Source organism: Euprymna scolopes, chromosome 43 (assembly GCF_053919585.1).
Source record: "Euprymna scolopes isolate OS-2025 chromosome 43, ASM5391958v1, whole genome shotgun sequence".
Taxonomy (NCBI): domain Eukaryota; kingdom Metazoa; phylum Mollusca; class Cephalopoda; order Sepiida; family Sepiolidae; genus Euprymna; species Euprymna scolopes.
In genome coordinates this window covers 23,520,011-23,544,117 of record NC_136524.1, presented here as the reverse complement: position 1 = coordinate 23,544,117, position 24,107 = coordinate 23,520,011, and the positions used below count along the sequence as shown (strand labels likewise).

Here is a 24,107-nt window from a genome sequence, read left to right as displayed (position 1 = left end):
ATATATCCAGTTTGGTAGAAAAGTAACTTATCTTGCCTTTGATAACATTTATTTGTTATATATTTCTTTTTGGACAACTTTTTCGAATCTATGTGTACAGTAATACAAACCCCACAAAATATTTATTAAAAAAAAATTTAAAAAAAAAAGTTAATAACGAAAGGGAAATAATTCCATTTTTAAACGAAAAAGTCAGTTTACCTAACTTACTGTATTAATGCTATTTTTTTTAAGCAAGAAAAAAAAAAAGGTAAATATCCAGATACGCTACTACAGAACACCGACCACTCTAATTTGTTTTTTATAGGTAATTGAGGTCGCTGACAACGAATCTGATAGTCAAACTTGGGGCAAATTTACCGTTTGCATGGTATTTACCCCTGAACCCACGAACTTCTTTCCACATTTTGCAGCATCCGTTTATGCTACGCGCATGCACGCTGTAGCATAAACGACGGCTTCACCAAGCAAACTATGTTGGGGGGGAGGGGATTTTTTTTTCCAGGACATAGAATTTTCTAATTTTCAAAAATACATTATAGCGCTTTTTGGGCGGAAAATTTTAAATTAGCTGAAAAAGAAATAAAATAAGAAAAGGAAAGCACACCAAGTTGGAGTGGGGGGGGGGTAATTTATCTGGGGTTTTTTTTGTTTTTTTTACCTGGAACATCGAATTTTCAAATTTTCCGTAAGTAACGCACCGACATTTACCAATTAGAACACCATTTAACATTTTCCGAAGATTTTACTTTGTACATTGGGGGCGCGAGCGGGGGGGGGGGCGGATGTGATGTTGGCGCGCGCGCCCCAACATCACATCCCCCCCCCAAACAAATTAGAGTGGTCGGTGTTCTGTAGTAGCATATCTGGATATTTACCAAAAAAAAATATTTAGGTTTGGCTATAAATTCCTAAACTCATTTCACCCTAAATAATTTAGGTGACTGAAATAGGAATCTAATTGAATCTTTAATTTCCTGAATAGTATCCGATAATTCATTTTTCTTCGAGTTATATCGAATACATTAATACGGACTTTAGGGGCTTTTTTCGTAATGTTACTGTAAAAATTATTTTTTATTGTTATAAATTACGATGCTTTAAAAAAAGCAAAAATAAATTCTTGCGTTTTTTATTTACTACTGAAAACCATAACTTTAGTAAAGGTATTTTTTGTTTAAACAAAATAAAACATTTTCACCAAGAGTTAAGTAAAAATAATTAGTTCATTATATTCTGCAATCATTATTTGAAAAATACTGCAATTTTCATTAAAATTCGGTAATTTCCTGATTTTTGGTGAATTTTTAAGTAAAGGGAGGAATCAAAATGTGTATACACTTTGAGCTTCGGCATTCATTTTTCGACCACGTGTGGTTAATTTAAATTAAAGTTCAATCACATGGTTACATTATCAATAAACCCATTGAAAATTTACCGATATTGTAAACACATTCTGTTTACATTAAGCCTGTGGTGTTTTTTTAGTGATGCAATGTTGTCAACTGAGATTTTTAAAAAAAAAAACGCGAGATCAGGAGAAAGAAATGTCCAGAAAATCGCTAGCCAGTTTGACAGAAAAGTAACTTATCTTGCCTTTGATAACATTTATTTGTTATATATTTGTTTTTTGACAACTTTTCGAATCTATGTGTACAGTAATACAAACCCGTGTACAGTAATACAAACCCCTTCGGGGAGATTGGAATGCCCCCCCACCTAAAATGTACTTGGAAAAATCGATTTTATAGTGAGATTTAAGAATGGTCAGTCGGAAAAAAAGGCGAAAAACAAAACAAATAATCAATAAATAATTGTTACCAAAGGCAATAAATGCTACTTTTTTTTTATTTACATGAATGAGTTTATTTTATGTTTTAAAGTATTTTCAAGCAATCTAATGCGGGTGTCTGGGTGCCAAATACCTCCAGATTTTCTAGAATTTCCCGCTAGATTGTAAACGAAATCTCCAGATCTAGCAGGAAAACCGCTAAATTGTAACACTGGTCACGTGACAGGAAGCGGTAATAAATAATTGTCCCTAAATAAAAAAAATGGCCTCTCGGTAAAAAGAAATCCACCTATTTATCATAGAAAAATTAAGTATAATGTTATAATTAAAAAGGAATATATAAAAACACACATGGATATAGTAAACATATTATACCAAAACGTGGAAGCCATCCGTCCAGTGGTTTTTTAGACAATTAACTCCGAACGAACCAACATTTACATTTATATATATATATATATATATATATATATATATATATATATATATATATATATATATATATATAGAATAAGAGGTGATACAAATTATATATATATATATATATATATATATATATATATATATATATATATATATATATATATATATAATTTGTATCACCTCTCCTGATTAGATCATAAAAAAGCCCATCCCATATATTCAATAGTTCAATAACACAGTGAGATTTTTTACTCGACTCGTCTTATTCTTTTGTATGAATGCTAAGGCGTAAGAATAAGTAATTTTTTTGTCATGCAAAAAGACAAAAAGCATGATGATGATGATGATTACGACGGCGACGACGACGGCGACGACGACGACGACGACGATGGTGATGATTAACTAAAATTAAAAAAACAAAAAACCAACGAATATTTTTAAACCGCATACCTGATAATGAAAAAGGTAGTTTTAGTCACAAAGTCGTTTTTTGTGTATCTAGACGGGTCAGTGCATCAACTGATATAAAAAAAGTTCAAAATTTTGTTTTTATGGTTTTATGTCTGGTTTAGTCTGCTCAACATCGTATTAAAAGTTCGACAAGATTAGAGTATGGGAAAGTTCCAAGTTTCGAAGTTGAACATTTTCGACTTGCAAGTCATCTTCCATTATATTACGGTTGATGCCTTCGACTCCTTTTTCTCGAATTACCACGGTCTCTTCACCGTTCAAAGCTCATTCACATAAAGGACAGGTTTTTACGTTGGCTGAATTCATGTTTTACCCTGTAAATCTATGTAAACAGTGTATTAGTATATGCTTGTATGCAGATTGCAGATCGGGTTGAGTGGGGGGGGGTGCCAAAAAAGCAGAACGTCTTCCTCTTATCTCCAAGGGGGCAGGTGTTAATAGTAAATGCGCTTCATATAACCTGACACTCATACCGAAATTGCTGCACTTTTTGGGGCCCACTCTGTAGAAGTGGCTGGGGAAGCGCAAGGGGTAACCATAGATATGGTGTAAGAGGTGATTTAACATCACTAACAAACATTTCGTGTGAAAATTTGACCCTGAAAACATCGGTAAAAATGCAAGAATTATTGGTTTATCATGAAAACTGATTGATTTAGCGTTTTAAAACGTAATGGAAAATGATTTGAAAGTCGAAAATGTTTAACTCCAAAATTTGAAATTTCCTCATTCTCAAATCTTGTCCAACTGTTTTTTGAGAAATAATTTTGTCTGACTGGAATTATTTTTAAAAGAATGACAACTTAAGAAATTTAGGAAATAACTTTCTATTCATCAATACGAAATTATTTCCTTTTTGCTCGATCGAACTTTTATTTTATTTTATTTTTGTTGTTGTTGTTGTTTTATGAAAGGGAAATAAATCGCTGTTGCCGAATGCAGAGTTATTTCTTTTTGTTTGGTTAATTTTTTTTTTTTTTACTTCTTAATAGAAAATACAATATCTTTTTTTTTCTTTTTTTTTTTCATTTCAATCACTTAAATTATTAAAGTAAAAATAGTCCCGTGCAACGCCAAATAGGGACATCTAGTGATTTTGTTTTTAATTAAAAATTTTTTTTAAAATCTTTTTCACTCCAAAGAAGGCATATGGCATATTGCCACTTGAAACATAAGGAGCTACTATTTGCGATCGTTTTAACAGATGACCGTGGGGAGTTGAGCAGCAGGATGTCTGTTTACATTGCATTTACAGTTCTACAGATTAGTGCAGCCAAGGAAACAGGGAAGGAATTCCAAAGTCCTTAGTCTGAGCGAAGAAACAATTAGAATAGAAGTCTTTCTAGCATCTAGAGACTTCGACAGAGAAGAGGTAGGATTTCACTGCTTGCCAAGTTAGTCATGGGTATGTACGTTGAGGGGGCACAAGTACTAGAAGTTCATCAAAGCACATTCCATTTAAGGTACTTTAAATAAGCACGGGGGTACAAAATTGTGGCGATGGAACAGAGGTTGGAGATTGACCGACAGTGTGGGACCTATTAAATTTATAGGTCTAACACGCTCATTTTCATAAGATCTGGCTTGTGAAGTTTGTAAAATATTAAAATCTATTAGAAAAAAGAAACTTGACAGTTAAGCGTTAAGAAGCAACCAACAGGTATATCTTGAAAAAATAAAATTAATGTTAAATTTTACCTGCCGATTCGTTTGCACTAAGTTTTTTCTTTTTCATTTTTGTCATATTTTTTTCTCATAATTTTATTCTTTTCTATTTTAAAACTGTGTACTTTATCTCATAGTTTCTCTCATTCGCTTTTTTTTTTGTTGTTTTTGTTTTTTGTACGTTTGTTGAGAATTGTTTTTTTTTTAATTTTTTTATTTTTTATAGCTACACCGAGAAGACGAGGCGTGACCCAAGCAACTCACTGAAGTGTAACAGTTTTACATTAAAGTCTCTCTCCCCGTCTCTCTCTCTCTCTCTCTCTCTCTTTCTCTTTCTCTCTCTCTCTCTTCCTCTCCATTTGTCAACCTCACTTTATCATATTATGCGCAAACTTGTGACGGACAGATCAGTACTATACGGTGATACTCAGAGGTGAGCAATTCTTGGTGATTCTACCCTTCCAATGGTCATGGGTGATAGTACTATCATCGATGAAGTTGATTCATCCTCATTATCCGAGGCGGATGCTCCTCTAACCAACTTTGAAGATATACAAGAAAACGGTAATCATAATGTTGAAGACAGTGGTTCTATAACCTTCTTGGAGAAAAATTATTCCAAACTTAACAGAAACCAAAAGTACAAGCAAAAGAAACGTTCATCCACCCGTTTTATACCGGTAGTACCACAATTTTACATTGATAGTACAGTTCAGACATTGAGTTCTGACGATGAATCAACCTTTGCAGGACGTCGGGATATGACAAATCCGCAGACATGCCAGGAAACACGGATTATCAGCAGCAAGGGAACTGTACGAGGGTACAAGAATCGTGTCCGAGCTGGAATCTGCACATTTATAAAGGGACAACAATCTGAAGAGGTAGGAATTATTTTGGATTGTTAATGTTTTATTTTGGGTTGCCAATGTATTATTTTGGATTGTTAATATTTTACTTTAGATTGTAAATATTTTATTTTTGATTGTTAACGTTTTATCTTGGATTATTAATATTCTATTTTGGATTGTATAAATGTTTTATTTTTTATTTTAACGTTTTATTTTTGATTGTCAATGCTTTATTTTGGATTATTAATTTTCTATTTTGGGTTATTAATGTTTTATTTTAGATTATTAATGTTTTATTTTGGATTATCAATGTTTTATTTTAGATTATTAATGTTTTATTTTGGATTATCAATGATTTTTTCATTGTTAATTTTTTATTTTGGATTGTTAATACTCTATTTTGGATTGCCAATATCTTATTTTTGATTGTTAATGCTTTATTTTCGATTATTAATGTCTTATTTTTTATTGTTAATGTTTCATTTTGGATTATTAATGTTTCATTTTGGATTATTAATGTTTTTCTTTGGATTATTATGTTTTTATTTTGAATTATTAATGCTTTCTAAAAGCTGCACCCCTTCGTTTGGTTACATTATGCTGTTTCACTTTTTGGTTCATACTTGAGGATGGTTTGCGAGTTTCATGACCATATTGTCTCACGATTAGTAGTAGTATTCTTAGTTGGTAATTCATCAGTTTATCTACTGCAGAAGGAGAGTTGTTTTCCCCCAAGTGTTGGAAGTGGGAGCATTTGTGCAATGTTTTCTTCACTGTTTGATTTGTCCTCTCCACTAACCCATTAGATTGTGGATACTGTGAGTTGCTTATTACATGGAAAAAGTCCCATTTTGTCGCAATTTTTTGTATTCAGTGAACTTAAATTAGGGGTCATTATTGGAAATTACCAGTTTAGGTATTCCGTACTTAGAGACTCTCAGCAGATGTAAAAAAAAAAAATGGCTTATCACTGTTTCTGCAGTTTTGCCGATTGTTAGATAATAATATGGTTAAAAGTTAAATTAGTTATTATCAATGTATCTATCTGTCTACCTATCTATTTATCTACCTATCCAGTGATATTGTTAAAATAGTTTAGATTGGGAATTATTTATTGTTTAGCTGAAAATGTTTACATAAATTAGCTATTTTGTTTATTTAAAACAAAATAACTTTGAACAGTTGCGTACGTGATGGAAGTCAAACGTTAGGAGACATGTGCTTTTGATAATGATATAACGGAACTGACAGGTCAAGAGGTCAAGAGGATTTGATTGAGGAGTTTGAGTTTGATCACGAAACTGAACAGACGTATTCAAGTTCAGGAAACGGGCTAGAAAGAACAAGCAATGTAGACACGTAATGCAAACTCCTTGTGAAGACCACTGAGACACTGAAGTAACTTTGTATTTTGTAAAATATAAAGTCGCCGTCGTTTCTGTGGTTTCACAAAAGAAGAAAAGGCAGGTGTCTCAATCGGTTATGGTGTTGGTCGTTGCATGTTTCATCACGGAGCAGTGAAAACAGAAGAACTCCTAGAGAAAGAAAAGGTATGAAGCATCTATATTCTTCTTATTATAAAATATGATACCTTTATGCAAATACAAACTGTAATATATCTCCGTTTGATAACCCCTAGTTATACAACACGATAAATTCAAAAAGATTTTGAGTAGTAATTCACTGTCATGAGATAATCCTTCTACAGAGGTCTGTGCCATCCTTACGCTAAGGTTGGTTCGGTATATCATACAACATAAGTGGCTCTGAACTTTGTCGATTGCTATAATGCTAGCATAAATCACAATCTTTTTATCATATCTTTTATTTCTCTGTCTATGTTCGGCCATAAAAGAACCTGCCAGTCATTGGGTTTAATTTTTTCCATTCCAAGATGTGCCTGATGTAAAATGCTATGCATTTCTGCTTGCACATTGATAAGTATAACAATTTGTTTTAGCCTCTCCTGATATGACAGGTCATCTCAATAATAATAATTCTAGAAGTGTAAGCCATTTTGAATTTCAGAACAGTTTCAGATGGTTGGCTGTTACACACAAGTCCTGGTAGGTGACTTGTTTGTACTAGACAGTTCCACAGAACAAAATATTCTTACCGTGTCGAAACCCGGGAAAAGAACATGTGAAATTGCTCCAGAAAAGGTTTAATATTTATGAAGCAATTCTGGTTTCTGATTGGTTGGTAGCAGAACGTGAATTAATTTGATTCGTCAGTTCTTAGCAGCATCGTTTATAAATAGAATCGTCCGACTGTGTGGGATCATACCCCATTAAAAGGTCCAAAATATTACAACAACAATAATAATAATAATAAATAATCAATAAATAAGGATGGAGACTGGCATTGAGGCTATGTCAGTGGTCTGACCATCTGACCATAATTTGCTGTTGCAGTTATTGCCATATTTCATCATTGGCTGTCACAGATGTCAACTGTTGTTGCTGATGGATATTGAAAACATTATAGAGTGCACAAAGTAGTTTATTTCTTTGTCAGAGATTTTTGGTGTGTTGGGTTTGTGTGCTGTGTGGCTGAGGGTGTCAACAACGTGAATTAGTTTGCCTTCAGTATATTCGATTTCAAAATTATATTTCTGTAGACACATTAACAAGCATTATACTCTGGGTGGGGGGTTTGCAAATGTTTTTGTGATAATAGTTTTGAGAGTTTTGTGGTAATTGTTTATTAGAAAGTGTTGTCTATATAGAAATTCATGAAAATGTTTACAGGCAAATATTATAGACTGCATTTTGAGTTCAAGGGGAGCAATAATTACTCTCAGCGGATGTAAAAGACTGGCTAGCAAATGTCACTGGAACCCAATCATCATTGTGTTTTTGTTCCAACATGGCTCCACGTCCCAGAGTTGATGCATCTGAAGAAACTCTGATAGGAAGTACTGGGTCAAAGTATTTTAATGTTGGATTTTAAGTAACTAGAGTTTTTAGTTGTTGAATTGCTATTTTTTTATGGTTTGTCAAAGAACTACATGTTATCCTTTTCCAACAAGAGATGAAAAAGTGGTGTTTTATTTGATAAGTTACAAATGAATTTTCCTAAGTAATTTATTATGCCTAAAAAGCACTGAGGTTCTCTTTAATTTGTGCTTATGATAGCTTTACATATTTTGTCATCAGGTTCAACCCTTCTACTGAATATTTTATGCCCTAGAAATGTCAATTCAATCATGCTAGATCGGCAATTTGACTGATTTAATTTCATGCTTGATTTTCTTATAGCTTTCAGATCTTTACCAGTTCTATCTGGTAAACGTTTTGAAGTATTTGACCAAACGATAATATCCTATGAGTCTGCATCCTTCAATATGTTTAATGATTGATGCTATTTTCACATGTCATACTTTACAGACACTATGTATCCCATATGGGATTTTATCACAAGGGAATCACCACTTATCAAGGCCCAGAGGCCACTCGAGGATAAGGGTTAAAGAGTTTACAGCGGTCAAAAGGAGAATATCATAGTAATTGTAAGTGTAAAATTGGTAACATTGGATCACTTAAGGGGAACGGCTCATCAAGAACTTGTTTACGTTGGACTTGAAAACGGCCATATTGTAGTCAGCTGGAAAGCAGGTAAACGAAAGAGAGTTCCACAGGTGTGCAGTTCTAAGAAAGAAGCTTTGTTCATGGAATCTACGTTTAGGTTTAGGCACAGATAAAGAGTGGGGGAAATTATTGATAGTGTTTTCAGCCAAATGAGTGTTTCTCGTGAATGTTTGGTGAGGGGGGGGCATAAATTGGAGACAAGCAGTTGCCATGAAAATAACGATAAAACAGAGGCAAATGCGAGAATACAAACTGTTTAACTTAACAGTCGGAAATGCCAACAACCCTTTTTTGTATTCACTTTCTTGTACAGCGTACTCATTCTACCTACCTTTCTGTTATGTCTTTCTTTATGGCTCTTTCCTAGGGTTACAACAATTGATTATGAGGTGTTCAAACTAACAATCACCAACAGCAACTTACAACAAAGTACTCGAATGAACAAGATGATATTAAAATACACTAACAATATATCATTTACAGAGTCGATAAAGAGAAAATTACATGTTGTGAGTAACAAAAAGAACTTGATTTTAACTTTTTTTCTGCAAAGTAAAAAAGGTAAAATTGAGACAGAGGCGTCAATTTTGTTTTTTTGTTTGACTGCATGACCTACATTGTGTTGATCGTTAAAAGAAAAAAGGTTCCATGGAAAATCATAATTTTTTTTTACTCTTGCAAATCCATATTCATTTTTTTTTTACTCTTGCAAATCCATATTCATTTTTTTTTTTACTCTTGCAAATCCATATTCATTTTTTTTTTTACTCTTGCAAATCCATATTCATTTTTTTTTTTTACTCTTGCAAATCCATATTCATTTTTATTTTTACTCTTGCAAAGCCATATTCATTTTTTTTTTACTCTTACAAAGCCATATTCATTTTTTTACTCTTACAAAGCCATATTCATTTTTTTTTACTCTTGCAAATCCATATTCATTTTTTTTTACTCTTGCAAAGCCATATTATTTTTTTTTACTCTTGCAAAGCCATATTCATTTTTATTTTTACTCTTGCAAAACCATATTCATTTTTTTTTTTTACTCTTGCAAAGCCATATTCATTTTTTTTTTTTACTCTTACAAAACCATATTCATTTTTTTACTCTTACAAAGCCATATTCATTTTTTTTTTACTCTTGCAAATCCATATTCATTTTTTTTACTCTTACAAAGCCATATTCATTTTTTATTTACTCTTGAAAATCCATATTCATTTTTTTTTACTCTTGCAAATCCATATTCATTTTTTTTACTCTTACAAAACCATATTCATTTTTTTTACTCTTACAAAGCCATATTCATTTTTTTTACTATTGCAAATCCATATTCATTTTTTTTACTCTTGCAAAACCATATTCATTTTTTTACTCTTATAAAGCCATATTCATTTTTTATTTACTCTTACAAAGCCATATTCATTTTTTATTTACTCTTACAAAGCCATATTCATTTTTTTTACTCTTGCAAATCCATATTCATTTTTTTTACTCTTGCAAAACCATATTCATTTTTTTTACTCTTATAAAGCCATATTCATTTTTTATTTACTCTTACAAAGCCATATTCATTTTTTTTTACTCTTACAAAGCCATATTCATTTTTTTTACTCTTATAAAGCCATATTCATTTTTTTTACTCTTGCAAAACCATATTCATTTTTTTACTCTTATAAAGCCATATTCATTTTTTTTACTCTTGCAAAACCATATTCATTTTTTTACTCTTATAAAGCCATATTCATTTTTTTTTACTCTTACAAAGCCATATTCATTTTTATTTTTACTCTTGCAAAGCTATATTCATTTTTTATTTTTACTCTTACAAAGCCATATTCATTTTTTTTTTACTCTTGCAAAACCATATTCATTTTTTTTTACTCTTATAAAGCCATATTCATTTTTTATTTTTACTCTTGCAAAGCCATATTCATTTTTTTTACTCTTGCAAATCCATATTCATTTTTTTTACTCTTGCACAACCATATTCATTTTTTTTTACTCTTATAAAGCCATATTCATTTTTTATTTTTACTCTTGCAAAGCCATATTCATTTTTTTTACTCTTGCAAATCCATATTCATTTTTTTTTACTCTTGCAAAACCATATTAATTTTTTTTACTCTTATAAAGCCATATTCATTTTTTTTACTCTTGCAAATCCATATTCATTTTTTTTACTCTTGCAAAACCATATTAATTTTTTTTACTCTTATAAAGCCATATTCATTTTTTTTTACTCTTACAAAGCCATATTCATTTTTTATTTACTCTTGCAAAACCATATTCATTTTTTTTACTCTTATAAAGCCATATTCATTTTTTTTACTCTTGCAAAACCATATTCATTTTTTTACTCTTATAAAGCCATATTCATTTTTTATTTTTACTCTTGCAAAGCCATATTCATTCTTTTTACTCTTGCAAATCCATATTCATTTTTTTTACTCTTGCAAATCCATATTCATTTTTTTTTACTCTTACAAAGCCATATTCATTTTTTTTTACTCTTACAAAGCCATATTCATTTTTTTTACTCTTGCAAATCCATATTCATTTTTTTTACTCTTGCAAAACCATATTCATTTTTTTTTACTCTTATAAAGCCATATTCATTTTTTTTTACTCTTACAAAGCCATATTCATTTTTATTTTTACTCTTGCAAAGCTATATTCATTTTTTATTCTTACTCTTACAAAGCCATATTCATTTTTTTATTACTCTTGCAAAACCATATTCATTTTTTTTTACTCTTATAAAGCCATATTCATTTTTTATTTTTACTCTTGCAAAGCCATATTCATTTTTTTTACTCTTGCAAATCCATATTCATTTTTTTTACTCTTGCACAACCATATTCATTTTTTTTTACTCTTATAAAGCCATATTCATTTTTTATTTTTACTCTTGCAAAGCCATATTCATTTTTTTTACTCTTGCAAATCCATATTCATTTTTTTTTACTCTTGCAAAACCATATTAATTTTTTTTACTCTTATAAAGCCATATTCATTTTTTTTACTCTTGCAAATCCATATTCATTTTTTTTACTCTTGCAAAACCATATTAATTGTTTTTACTCTTATAAAGCCATATTCATTTTTTTTTACTCTTACAAAGCCATATTCATTTTTTATTTACTCTTGCAAAACCATATTCATTTTTTTTACTCTTATAAAGCCATATTCATTTTTTTTACTCTTGCAAAACCATATTCATTTTTTTACTCTTATAAAGCCATATTCATTTTTTATTTTTACTCTTGCAAAGCCATATTCATTTTTTTTTACTCTTATAAAGCCATATTCATTTTTTATTTTTACTCTTACAAAGCCATATTCATTTTTTTTTTACTCTTGCAAAACCATATTCATTTTTTTTTACTCTTATAAAGCCATATTCATTTTTTATTTTTACTCTTGCAAAGCCATATTCATTTTTTTTACTCTTGCAAATCCATATTCATTTTTTTTACTCTTGCAAAACCATATTCATTTTTTTTTACTCTTACAAAGCCATATTCATTTTTTTTTACTCTTACAAAGCCATATTCATTTTTTTTACTCTTGCAAATCCATATTCATTTTTTTTACTCTTGCAAAACCATATTCATTTTTTTTTACTCTTATAAAGCCATATTCATTTTTTTTTACTCTTACAAAGCCATATTCATTTTTATTTTTACTCTTGCAAAGCTATATTCATTTTTTATTCTTACTCTTACAAAGCCATATTCATTTTTTTATTACTCTTGCAAAACCATATTCATTTTTTTTTACTCTTATAAAGCCATATTCATTTTTTATTTTTACTCTTGCAAAGCCATATTCATTTTTTTTACTCTTGCAAATCCATATTCATTTTTTTTACTCTTGCAAAACCATATTCATTTTTTTTACTCTTATAAAGCCATATTCATTTTTTTTACTCTTGCAAATCCATATTCATTTTTTTTACTCTTGCAAAACCATATTAATTTTTTTTACTCTTATAAAGCCATATTCATTTTTTATTTACTCTTACAAAGCCATATTCATTTTTTATTTACTCTTACAAAGCCATATTCATTTTTTTTACTCTTACAAAGCCATATTCATTTTTTTTACTCTTACAAAGCCATATTCATTTTTATTTTTACTCTTGCAAAGCTATATTCATTTTTGATTTTTACTCTTACAAAGCCATATTCATTTTTTTTTTACTCTTGCAAAACCATATTCATTTTTTTTACTCTTATAAAGCCATATTCATTTTTTATTTTTACTCTTGCAAAGCCATATTCATTTTTTATTTTTACTCTTGCAAATCCATATTCATTTTTTCTTTTTACTCTTGCAAATCCATATTCATTTTTTCTCTTTTCTTAAAAGAGTAAAATAAAGAAACAATGGATGATTTTTTTAAAAATGACAAAAATGGCGAAAATGTGGAAATATTAAATGAATTTATGACAAAAATACAAAGAAAGACAGGCTGAATTAGTTAAATACCAGATACAGCAACAATAGAACCAGATGGAATAACAACAGAAAAAAATGGCATTGGAACTAGAGAAAATTTATTATAAGCTTTAGAAAATAAAAACCAAGTCATGGAAAGTAACATAGCATCCCCACAAAATGCAGTCTGGAACACTATAGACAATTTCGTTTATGCCCAGGATGAAGACAAGACTTTCATTCAGTATTTTAGAATGTATGAAGATCTGTACACCATTGATAGTGCTGATTGGGCGGATTCTAAAATGGCCCGCTTATTGCTTTGAAAATTTGGATCCACAGAACACAAGAAATTTGTGGATTATATTTTACCAGGAAAAACGTGTGACTTAACTTTTTATGAAACCATAGAACTCTTAAAAGAACTATTCAGCCCCAAAACATTTATGTTTTCTAAAAGAAGGAAATGCCTGAACTTAACTAAGAAAGATGATGAGGACTATTTAACATTTGCATCAATATCCAGCAAACATTGTGACGATTTTAAACTAGCTGAACTGAGTGCTGACGATTTCAAATGCCTGATATTTGTACAAGGACTGGTATAGACAAGTTGCTTTGTGTTAACTCTTATAATAAGTTATTCAAATTTGAAAGAATAGCTTTTGGAATCAAGGTAGCATTTGCCATTTTTAAAGAAATTATGTATACTATGTTGAGCAGCTTTGATTTTGTGATAGCATACCTGGATAATATTATCATAATAAATGAGACCAGAGAGAAACACCAAGAACATGTTCACAAGGTATTCTCGTGAATATAGGATTTTAGTTTTAAAAATGAAATACTTAGGAGAGATCATCAACAAAAACGGTAGAAGACTAGACCCAGAAAGGGCCATAACTATAAAGGATTATGCTAGCTCCTCAAAATATTACAGAATTACAAAGTTTAGAGGAAACTATTACCAGATATTCATTCCCAACATGCATAACCTACAGACCCTACTTAACAAGCTGCTAAAAAAGATAAAGTGTGAAAATAAACACCTCAACACCAGGTGACATCTGATTAAATTAAAAAAAAAACTCTGATGTCAGACCTATACTTCACACATTTTGACCCAAAACTAGATATTCACAATGACTACGAAATTCCTACAGCTACATACATAGAAAATGGGGCTATTAAACCTGACATAGTGATATGGGACAAGAAGGAGAAAGTGGCAACCCTAGTTGAAGTCAGCGTCTCTAATGATGCTGGCCTTAACAGAGCAGCAAGGAAGAAAATAACAAAATACAAAAGATATCAATCATACCAGTCATTATAGGAGCAACCAGGCTAATGAAAAAGAATTTCAAAAACTATCTATCGAATATACCCGGTAAACCAAGTGCAAGAGAAATACAAACAATAGTACTTAAAGGGACGGTTAGAATCTCTCGGTTGGAGTAACTAAACTAATGTGAGAATGTTTGTCATCAGGTAGAATGCCCTATCCCCAGCAAAAACAAAGTGATAAGAAAATATAATACTTGCTAGCAATAAGGGCTCATACAGAAAAGGGGCATGTATCTTACGTAAAACGCTGGGTGGAAGCAAAAACTAGATTGCACATGCATTAAGATCTTTTCTCCTGGCAGAAAAGCACTATTCACATATCAAGAAAGAAGCTCTTGCTATTATCTTTGCAGTTTCAAAGTTCCACTAATATTTACACGGATGAATTTTTATATGGCAGACCGACCATAAATCTTTGGATTGAAAAAGACTACTGAGGTGAGGCACTGTTCTACTGAATTACAATTTCAAGTTAGAGTACCTCTTCTTCAAGCAGATCAGACTTGCGGACAGACTTACAAGGTTAGTCCCGAGACAAAGTGACTCAGTAATTACTTACTGACATACCAATAGTGAAATTAAAACCATGATGTGCAATACTATCATAGAACTTTTGGTCACACTGCATAAAATCGAATACAAAACACAAAAAGACAATTTTATTAGTGCTACCCAACAGAAAATCCCAAATAAGGACCAGCAAATAAGCCTACAGGACAGTTCTTCAATGGGTCACACAAGAATAAACAGAATGAAGAACCTCATACATAGTTACATGTACTGATGATGAATAAAAGCATCAAAAACATGATCGACTCATGCAAGGGTTGTACTTTAATGGCAAAGGCCCCCCAACCACTTTTAAGCCATGGCCCAAGAAACGACCCACCTGGATCTAGAACATTTATAGATTTTGCAGGGCTACTGGAGAATTAGTATTACCTAATTGTGATCAACAACTACGCAAAATGGCCAGAAGTGCACAGATTTAAGAGACCCACCATAAGGGCAGTTATTGATTTCCTTCATGAGTTATTTGCCGGTTTGCAGTTGTCGACTACTTAGTAAGTGACAACAGAATGCAATTTACGTTCACGGACTTCAAGGAGTTCTGTAAGACGTTCCAACTTAATTATGTTATGACTCCTCAGTACCAAACAGGTAGGCGGAATGCTTCATCGATGCTTTGAAACAAGCACTCAAAAAAGCATGTGGCACACTTACAGAAATGGCACTTCAACAGTTTGTACAGATCTGTAGGGGGACACCTAATTCTAACACACCATAAGCAGTATCCCCAGCAGAAACTATGTTCCAGTGTAAGATAAGACCTGTATTTGCAGCAAACAAAATTAAGGGCCTCTATTGTGCCTAAGAAACTCTATGACCCAGGAGAAAAAGTTTTCTACAAAACTTACAAAAACAACACATCTTTCTGGGCACTATGCTTAATATACAAAAGAATTGGAAATATGGTATACATTATTCAAGGTCCTAAATTTACGCTTTAAAGACATCTTGATCAAATAAAAAAGTGTCTGATCCAAACTATGTGCCTCGGAGTACACATACCATGAAAAAGAATAGGTTATTGAGTCAATATATGACACTTTTGACATTAAACTACACCAAGTAGCTGCAGAACACTGCTGATCAAGTAGCAAAAAAATGTTCATGGATCCTTTCGCTACTGATCCAAAAAGAAAAAGGTACTAGTACCTCATATATATTAGTTTCTGCATTCAAGGGTTTTCCTTAATATTTCAACTGTTTTCATTATTGTTATCTGTTGCATCTTCTCAGCCATACCTTTAATTCCAATCTCTCCATTCTTTCTTCAAAGTTTATCGGAATTGTTCCTAGTGCTCCCACTATTATTGGTATTATCTTGACTTTCTTCATTTGCCATATCACTTTCAACTCTCTGGCCAGTTCTGTGCATTTTCCCCATTTCTTTGTTTCCTTGATATTTACCCTGTATCTATTGAATCAGTAATTCCTATAATCTGGCAGGATTTTTCTTTCTTGTTAACTATTATGACATATGGTCTTCTTGCTTGGATTGGTTTATTTGTTTGTACATCCATGTTCCATAGGATTTGGTGACTTCCATTTTCAAGTACTATAGCTCGTTTGTGCTTGTACCATTTGTCTGAGTGTTCAAAATGCAGTTGTCTGCATAATTCTCAGTGTACTGCTCTCCCCACTTGATCGTGTCTATTCGTATATTCTTTTTTGACTAGTTTGCTGCATTCGTTTATTATGTGGTTTATTGGTTCGTCTCTTTGTCCATAGAATTTGCATTTGCACAGAACAATAGTCTGAATAATCCTAATAACTCAAATTATCAATCTCAAAAATTCAAAAACAGAAGGCCGCTAGTAGGTGATAAACCCCGGTTATGCTAATTTACTGTATTAGCCAATTCAGCCACATTACATCTCCAAGAATCTTGTAGGTTTCATGGCCTGTGTGTGTATATCTATGGATTCTTTCCTATATTAGGCAATGTGAGGCTCTTCCATATATGACAAAGATCTTGTTGATAACTTTTTTGTTATGATGTTCAAAATACATGGTTCACTTAGAAACACTAATGGGGTGCTGGATTATTGTATAGAAGCTACTTATCAAAGTTCGGCTATGCTACTTACTGTATTAACCATCATATAAAAAATATTTGTAAAAGTTATTGGAATGAAGTTTCCTTGACTGCTCGAGTTGAGGGGGGGGGTATTTTTAATTTACATTTTAAGAAAAGAATAAAATCCCAAACTTGTCTATGGATAAATCGAAATGCTTTATGGTATAATTTAATTTTGTAATCAAATTACTGCGAGAGGAGAAGGGATATCATTGTTGTTTAACTTGGCCACAGTGTGTGCGAGTTAAAATGAAAAAAGCAGAAGATCTAAAGCTCAATGTTTCGCCCAACTGTTGTGTGGGCTTTTTCAAGAGAGAAAATCTAAAAGTGACAAAAAACGAGGTCTGTAATTTGAGGGAATGATTATATATATGTGATACTATTGATGCCCTCACCCAAAATATTGGGACGTAAAAGAAAAAAAAGGGAAATAAAGTTTATTAGTAGACAGTAGATAGGAAGCTGTTCATTGAGGTAGACAAAAGAAATTGGATATAAGATTGTTGGTCAGGGTGTAGCAATAGCTGCAATAAAAGAACTGAACAATGGATAGAGATATATTTAGTTTTATTATGCTGGGAAGTACGTTGCAGAGACTAGTGCTTTATGACGTTTTTACAACAGTACCTAGTTGACAACAATTGGGAGCGTTTTTGCAACGGTTGATGACAGTCAGAGTTGAAAGTCCAGTGGAACACTTTACAGTTAGATTTTGGGCTCTGAGGAAGACAGTCATGAGCTGGACATGGTCAAGAGTTGTTGGTCACTGAGATGACTCCAAGAGAGATGACAGAGATTGGAGTCAAAGCCAGGCAAAAGTAGACTAGGTGCAAAAGAAAATCATTGGAGACTGATATGACCAGACAGTTATTAACGGACAACATCAGGGTTCCTATTTTTATATTACACAACGATATCGCGCACACACACACACACACACACACACACACACACACACACACACACACACACACACACACACAGCTATACATATACTCAAAAAATATATATATAAATCATATATAGCTGTAATATTAGCAAAAGGAAAGGAAAAGATAAGAGCAACAAAAAAAAAAATCAAAGGACAATTTAAAAACAGGGAATCGTACAGTACCTAAGTTTATATTGTTTTTAGTGATAACAGCTTTAGACGGGAGGTGGGACATATTAGAAGTATATTCTTCATGCAATTGTATTTGTTGAGTGAGCTTCGTCCTGTAGACTTGTTTTGTATGGGTATGATGAAAGTGGTGTTTGTGAAGACAAAACGGTTGTCATATTCCATACTATGAAAACATAAGACTGTGTTGTTGGTTTTGATGGCTCTTTTGTACTTGTAAATACTCTGGACTAGTCAGCGTTGAGTGTCTCCGATGTAGATCTTATCACAATCTAGAAAAGTGCCTGCTTTGACTACAGCTACAGTGTTGAATTTAGTAGGTTTTCGAGCAACATACATTATAGTAGATTAAGTTATTTGGGATATATCAATAAATAGTTTATTTAGTTTTGTGTAAATAGGTCTATTTATGAGGTTAGTTAGTTAGTTAGTTAGTTAGTTAGTTAGTTAGTTAGTTAGTGTGTGTGTGTGTGTGTGTGTGTGTGTGTGTGTGTGTGTGTGTGTGTGTGTGTGTGTGTGTGTGTGTGTGTGTGTGTGTGTGTGTGTGTGTGTGTGTGTGTTGAAAAGGTGAGGTTTTGTTTTTAAGTTACAATGTAGAACTCAATCACGACCTCCAAAAGTAAATTGACCAAATAAGACGAGAAAAGTTCTTTTGACCCAAAAATGCTAATTTTCTCTCAATAATATAAAAAAATATGCATCAATTGAACTGTGTATGTCTATTTACTTGCTTCGTCAGATCGGCTTTTAATGTGGGGAAAATCCAACTTCTCTAAAAAAGGCACAGTCTAGAAAGATTTCTTTTTCATTGACCGGGGATAAAAAAATGTTGAGGTGAAGTATCACCAGATTAGATATTGCACTTTACTCCTAAACAAAAAGGCAAGACAAGAAAGAAGTGTGTGTTATGATAAAATGAAACAATCATTAAATTAGAAAGCAAAAAGGAGGAATAATGAACTAATGAGATGTCTTTTTGTGAATCAATATGCAAATTAGTTAATAAGTATGCTCAGCATATTAGCAAGATTTAATTAATTAATAGATTATTAATAAAAATAAAAATGCAATTGCACAAAATACTTAATCATTAAAATTACTTTTTCCACTTCTGTCTTTCAGAAGCTGTGGCCATTTTTAATTTTCTCACTCACACACCCCTATTTCAAATTCATAGTCATGGGCCACCATCAATAGACTGCATTTCCTACACCAAACGTCATAAAAAAGCCACATAGAATCTTTTATTTTTACCTGATTACTAAAAATCATCAAATAATAAAAAAAAAATTTAAAAAAAGATTTTTTTTTTTAAATTTAATTATTTTTTATAACAATCGTTTCTATCAGTTAAATACCGTCCAAACTAGGTTGTTTATGACTGTTTTGTACAAGAGAAGCAGTCCGCTGATACCAGTCGACATCCAAGAATTAAAAATAGGGGTGTGTGAGCAAGAAGATTCCATCAAATGAGGGGCAATTTTTCAAGTAAAATTTTATGATTAAAATATATTAAAATTTGCTATAATTATTTTTTAAAACGAAAATTAAATATCAAGTTAAAATGGAATTTTTATTTGATTACTGAAAACCATCAAATAATTTGAATTTAAAAAATATACATTGTTTTAATTATTTTTATTGTGCAATCATTTATCTTAGTTTGAGACCGTATAAATTAAGGTTGTTTATGATTGTCTGGTACAAGACAAACAGTCACTTGATGGTAATCTGTGGTCACAAATTCGAAATAGGGATGCGTGAGGTAAAGGAACAATGCATGATTATTTCAGCCAGGATTCCATTTGATGTCTTATTCCACTTTTCAAACTTTCCAAGCGTCTTATTTTGTTTTAAATTATTTTTTGTTGCTAATGGAGATAAGGGTTCAAGACCCCTTTCATCAAGATCTGATGGCCGACGCTGATTGGCCTCTGACATGGCTGGAGCACCATTTCCAAAGACTAGAAGGTTTACACCATTGTGTCACTTTTGTGAGGCCCTTTTTATCCTGGGTGTTAGCCTGCCAGTATTTATTTTTGTTTTTATTCATATTTTATATACGAGTTGCTCATTGTCTACAGCTGTTAGTATTTTTATTTTTTTATGAAAAGCTGCATTCTATTAATAGAGAGTGTGTACCCATTCCTTATCTGCAACTTGGAGGATGTGCTGGATGGGTTGGGGAGATAACACATCATTTTTTTTTTTTCAATATTTGGTCAGGGTTTACTTCTAATGAGAAGCATCCTCATGTTAGGGTCTCTGACACACCTTTATACAGAGAAAGCAAAGACACCTAGAATGGGGCATAGTAGCCATCTCCATTCATACATGTGGCTTAAATTCTAAAATGTTGTGCGTTTCAGAGTTAAGAGGATGATTACTCGCATGCAAACTATCCGATAGAGTTTTAAAACAAATACAATAATATTGCATGTAATAAAGCCTGTAAAAGTTGAGTCAAATTATTTTTTTTTATTATCATTAAAACGTGCCTTCTGTGAATAAAGTGTGTGTCCCCATCTGCAACCTGGGAGGTGTGCTGATGGATTGAGGAGACAGCAGACAATTTTTCTTTTTTAATATTTGGTCTGGGTTTATTTCTAATGAAAAATACCCTCATATTAGAGTCTCAAACAAACTCCTGTATACAGAGACCAAAGACACACTCGAGGATGATGTCTGGTAGGCAAATGGTCAAAATCTGTCCGATTAAGAGTTGGATAGACAGCAGAAGATGATAAACGACACTCCAGTGCTTGTTAAGATAAAGTCGACAAATCGATTTCTTTAAGCAAAAACAATATTACTTACTTAATTGTCATGTTAATAGTAATACAGCGTAACCCTGATATAAGAGACCTTAATATACGATAAACGGATATAAGAGAGTTTTTCTCTGGTCCCAAATTAGAGCCTGCGTTAATGTAGAGTGTAACCCGGATATAAGAACCTTAATATAAAATTTAAAAAAAAAAACTGATATAAGAGAGATTTTCTCTGGTGCCAAATTAGAGCCTGTGTCAATATACAGTTTAACTCGGATATAAGAACCCCGGATATAAGAGAGTATAATCCTAATAAGTCTCTTATATTCGGGTTACACTATATATCCAAAAATTACGAAAATTCATCAATTAGGACAACTGCTATTGTGTTTGTAGTAAAAAAAAAAAGTCTATCACTAGAGGATACACAAGATGGACGCCATGACGATGTAATCTAAAATATGCGTTCCGAGTTATGTCCCCTGTGTGTGAAATCTTCACTGTCTACTTTAAAACATCTGCAAAAATGCAATTTCTCCCCAATGTTCTGTAAAAATTACTGCTAACTATAAATAACTTTCTACTTAATGAATTTTCGTAATCTTTTGATATATTACTGTTTTCGACCTGACAATTAAGTAGGTAATATTGTTTTTGCTTCAAATGGCATGCTCAAAGAAATCGATCTGTCGTCTTTCTCTCAACAAACACTGACCCTTCCTTAATAACCTCACTCCTTTCACTTTTGATGACCTGGCACCTAATTTGTCTTAATTGTATCGCTACTCTTTTAGTAAAAAAATTAAACGTGGGAAATTTGCCTTCGGGTAGAGAAGGAGAAATCTTTCTTCATCAAGAATTTTTTTTTTGTCCTTTTGAGAGTATCTAGGTATCCCTTTCCCCCACATTAAACTAACCTCATATCACATCTGGCCCTCACGGGGAGATAAGTAAATAGAAACACTAACGAGAGAATTAATATGCAAGCATTATCCAATGTTCTTTCTGGGAAAATTGCATGAGATAAAAATTTTTTTAAAAAACTTAACACAAATGTTCCCAAGAGTTTATAGAAATAAAAATAGAAATCGTTATAGAGAAGAATATGAATATGGATTAGAAAATAAGGAAGTAAAAAAAAAAAAACAGAGAAAAGTATTAAGAAAGAAAGGAATGAAGAAAGAGCGGGAGAGAGAAACAGACAGAGAAACAGAGAATTAGAAAAGAAGAAAGGAAACAGATTTTCCAAGAAGACAGATAGAGGCTGAAGAGAGTCCTTTGTTTTGCATTTGAAACTGACGGTACCGGTGTTTTTTCTGATTTTCTATAACACATATGAATAATTATACTCTCATTTTGATATTTTTGTTATAATCGAGTACTTTGCTGGGGTTCTTTCTCATGAATCATATATATATATATATATATATATATATATATATAGTCATCCACATACAGTACTGTTTCGCTGTTTCACAGCTCATCAGTGTGGCTAGACAAGCAGCTACCTGAAGCCAGGATCGAAACCCGATCGCTCAAATGGCAGTTGGAGCCTCTAACTATTTTGCTATATTGCTGCTGCTATGTGGGCAGTAAATTAACAATGTTTTTGAAATTATCCAAATACCTAAGTTCAATTTGTTTACACAAAGAGCATCGCTTCATATGCTAATGGTAATTTAAAATGTATATTTGTTCATAATCAATAATCTGAATAACCACTGGACCGATTGCTTCAATATTTTAGTATAGTATTTCCATCATACTAATTCATCAAAAAAAATTTCTACAATGTTAAAAAATTCTTTTGATATATTTGTTTTGACATTTGAGCTGAAGGAGGGGGATTAAACCAGATATTTTTCTTTTTTCTAAGAGATTTACAGAGTTTAAGCTTGTTATGACTATTGCATTTGGTGGAGCTATGTTGGTAAAGCAGTTGGTTATTACAGTTATTATTCAACAGAGTAAATTGTTTTCTGGAATATGATTTATTTTTAGTCATGTTATGCGTAATTATAGATGTTAGACGGCTGGCAACGGGGTTTTTATGGTTATATGGTAATTTTTTCATTATACCCTGAATTTTTACGACATTATTAAAGAAGGTTGCATTTTTCTAGTTTGGTGATTCTTGAACACATAACATAAATTGTCCATGTGAAAAAATAGTCAGTGTGTAGCTGAAAGCCACACAATTGTAATGATTGTTCCCTGAGTTTTGTTGATGGTTATTGCAAACAACAATAAAATTGGAAAATGCAGTTTTCTAAAGTGTAATGGTGTATCCGGTGGAATCATAGGAATGCATAGAATGAAGATATCTCCACCTGTGAAAGGTTCTGTTAAGATTGTTGTTTTTATGATATTGTTTGTTAATTTTTTTACTGCAAGGCATGTGCCATTGCAAAGCTTGGATTGGTTTATATTTCACAACATGATAATTAGTACACCAATTTTCAGTTGCAGTATATCCTGAGGCATCCCTGGCATATCTAGCTGTTGGATAATTAACCACATTATCTGCTTCCACAATAGCGTCGATGGGTGTGTATGTGACTACCTCACTAGGAATTTTACGTTGAATAATAGCGTTATGTTCATGGATGTTTTTGTATTGAGCTACAAGAATAGCTCGTTCACTCAGTCAAGTGGAAGTCGAATAATTAATTTGAATATCTGGAAAAACTTTTTAATCAACTCTTCTTTTGATGTAATAAAGTTACAGAAGTTAAAAGTCAAAGAATGTCACCCTTAACTCAGATCAGCCAGCACTTTTCCGTGTCCAATTTCCCACAAGTGATGCAAAAATTTATGTGCGGATCGAGCAGTTTGCAACTGGATATGCATATTTTGAGTTAAGTTTAATGTCTTCACATGGCACCAAAAAGTAGAGTATTTGAGGCAAGCATTTATTTCATCTGCCGATGTTGATTGAAGAATTACAGATAACATTTGTCTGAAATCTTCTGCAAGCAATATTACTACATTCCCAA

The 24,107-nt window shown here is 32.0% G+C and overlaps 1 protein-coding gene across 1 annotated transcript in view; it reads left to right on the top strand.

Annotated features, from left to right (window-relative positions):
- Nucleotides 1–24,107, top strand: part of LOC145268239 (glutaredoxin domain-containing cysteine-rich protein CG31559-like) — an 85,821-nt gene that overhangs the window by 26,020 nt on the left and 35,694 nt on the right. The window contains exon 2 of the mRNA XM_080123565.1: nucleotides 4,578–5,235. Coding sequence (XP_079979691.1) covers nucleotides 4,816–5,235 — 420 coding nt within the window. The 5' untranslated portion in view covers nucleotides 4,578–4,815. The remainder of the gene's footprint in view (nucleotides 1–4,577; nucleotides 5,236–24,107) is intronic.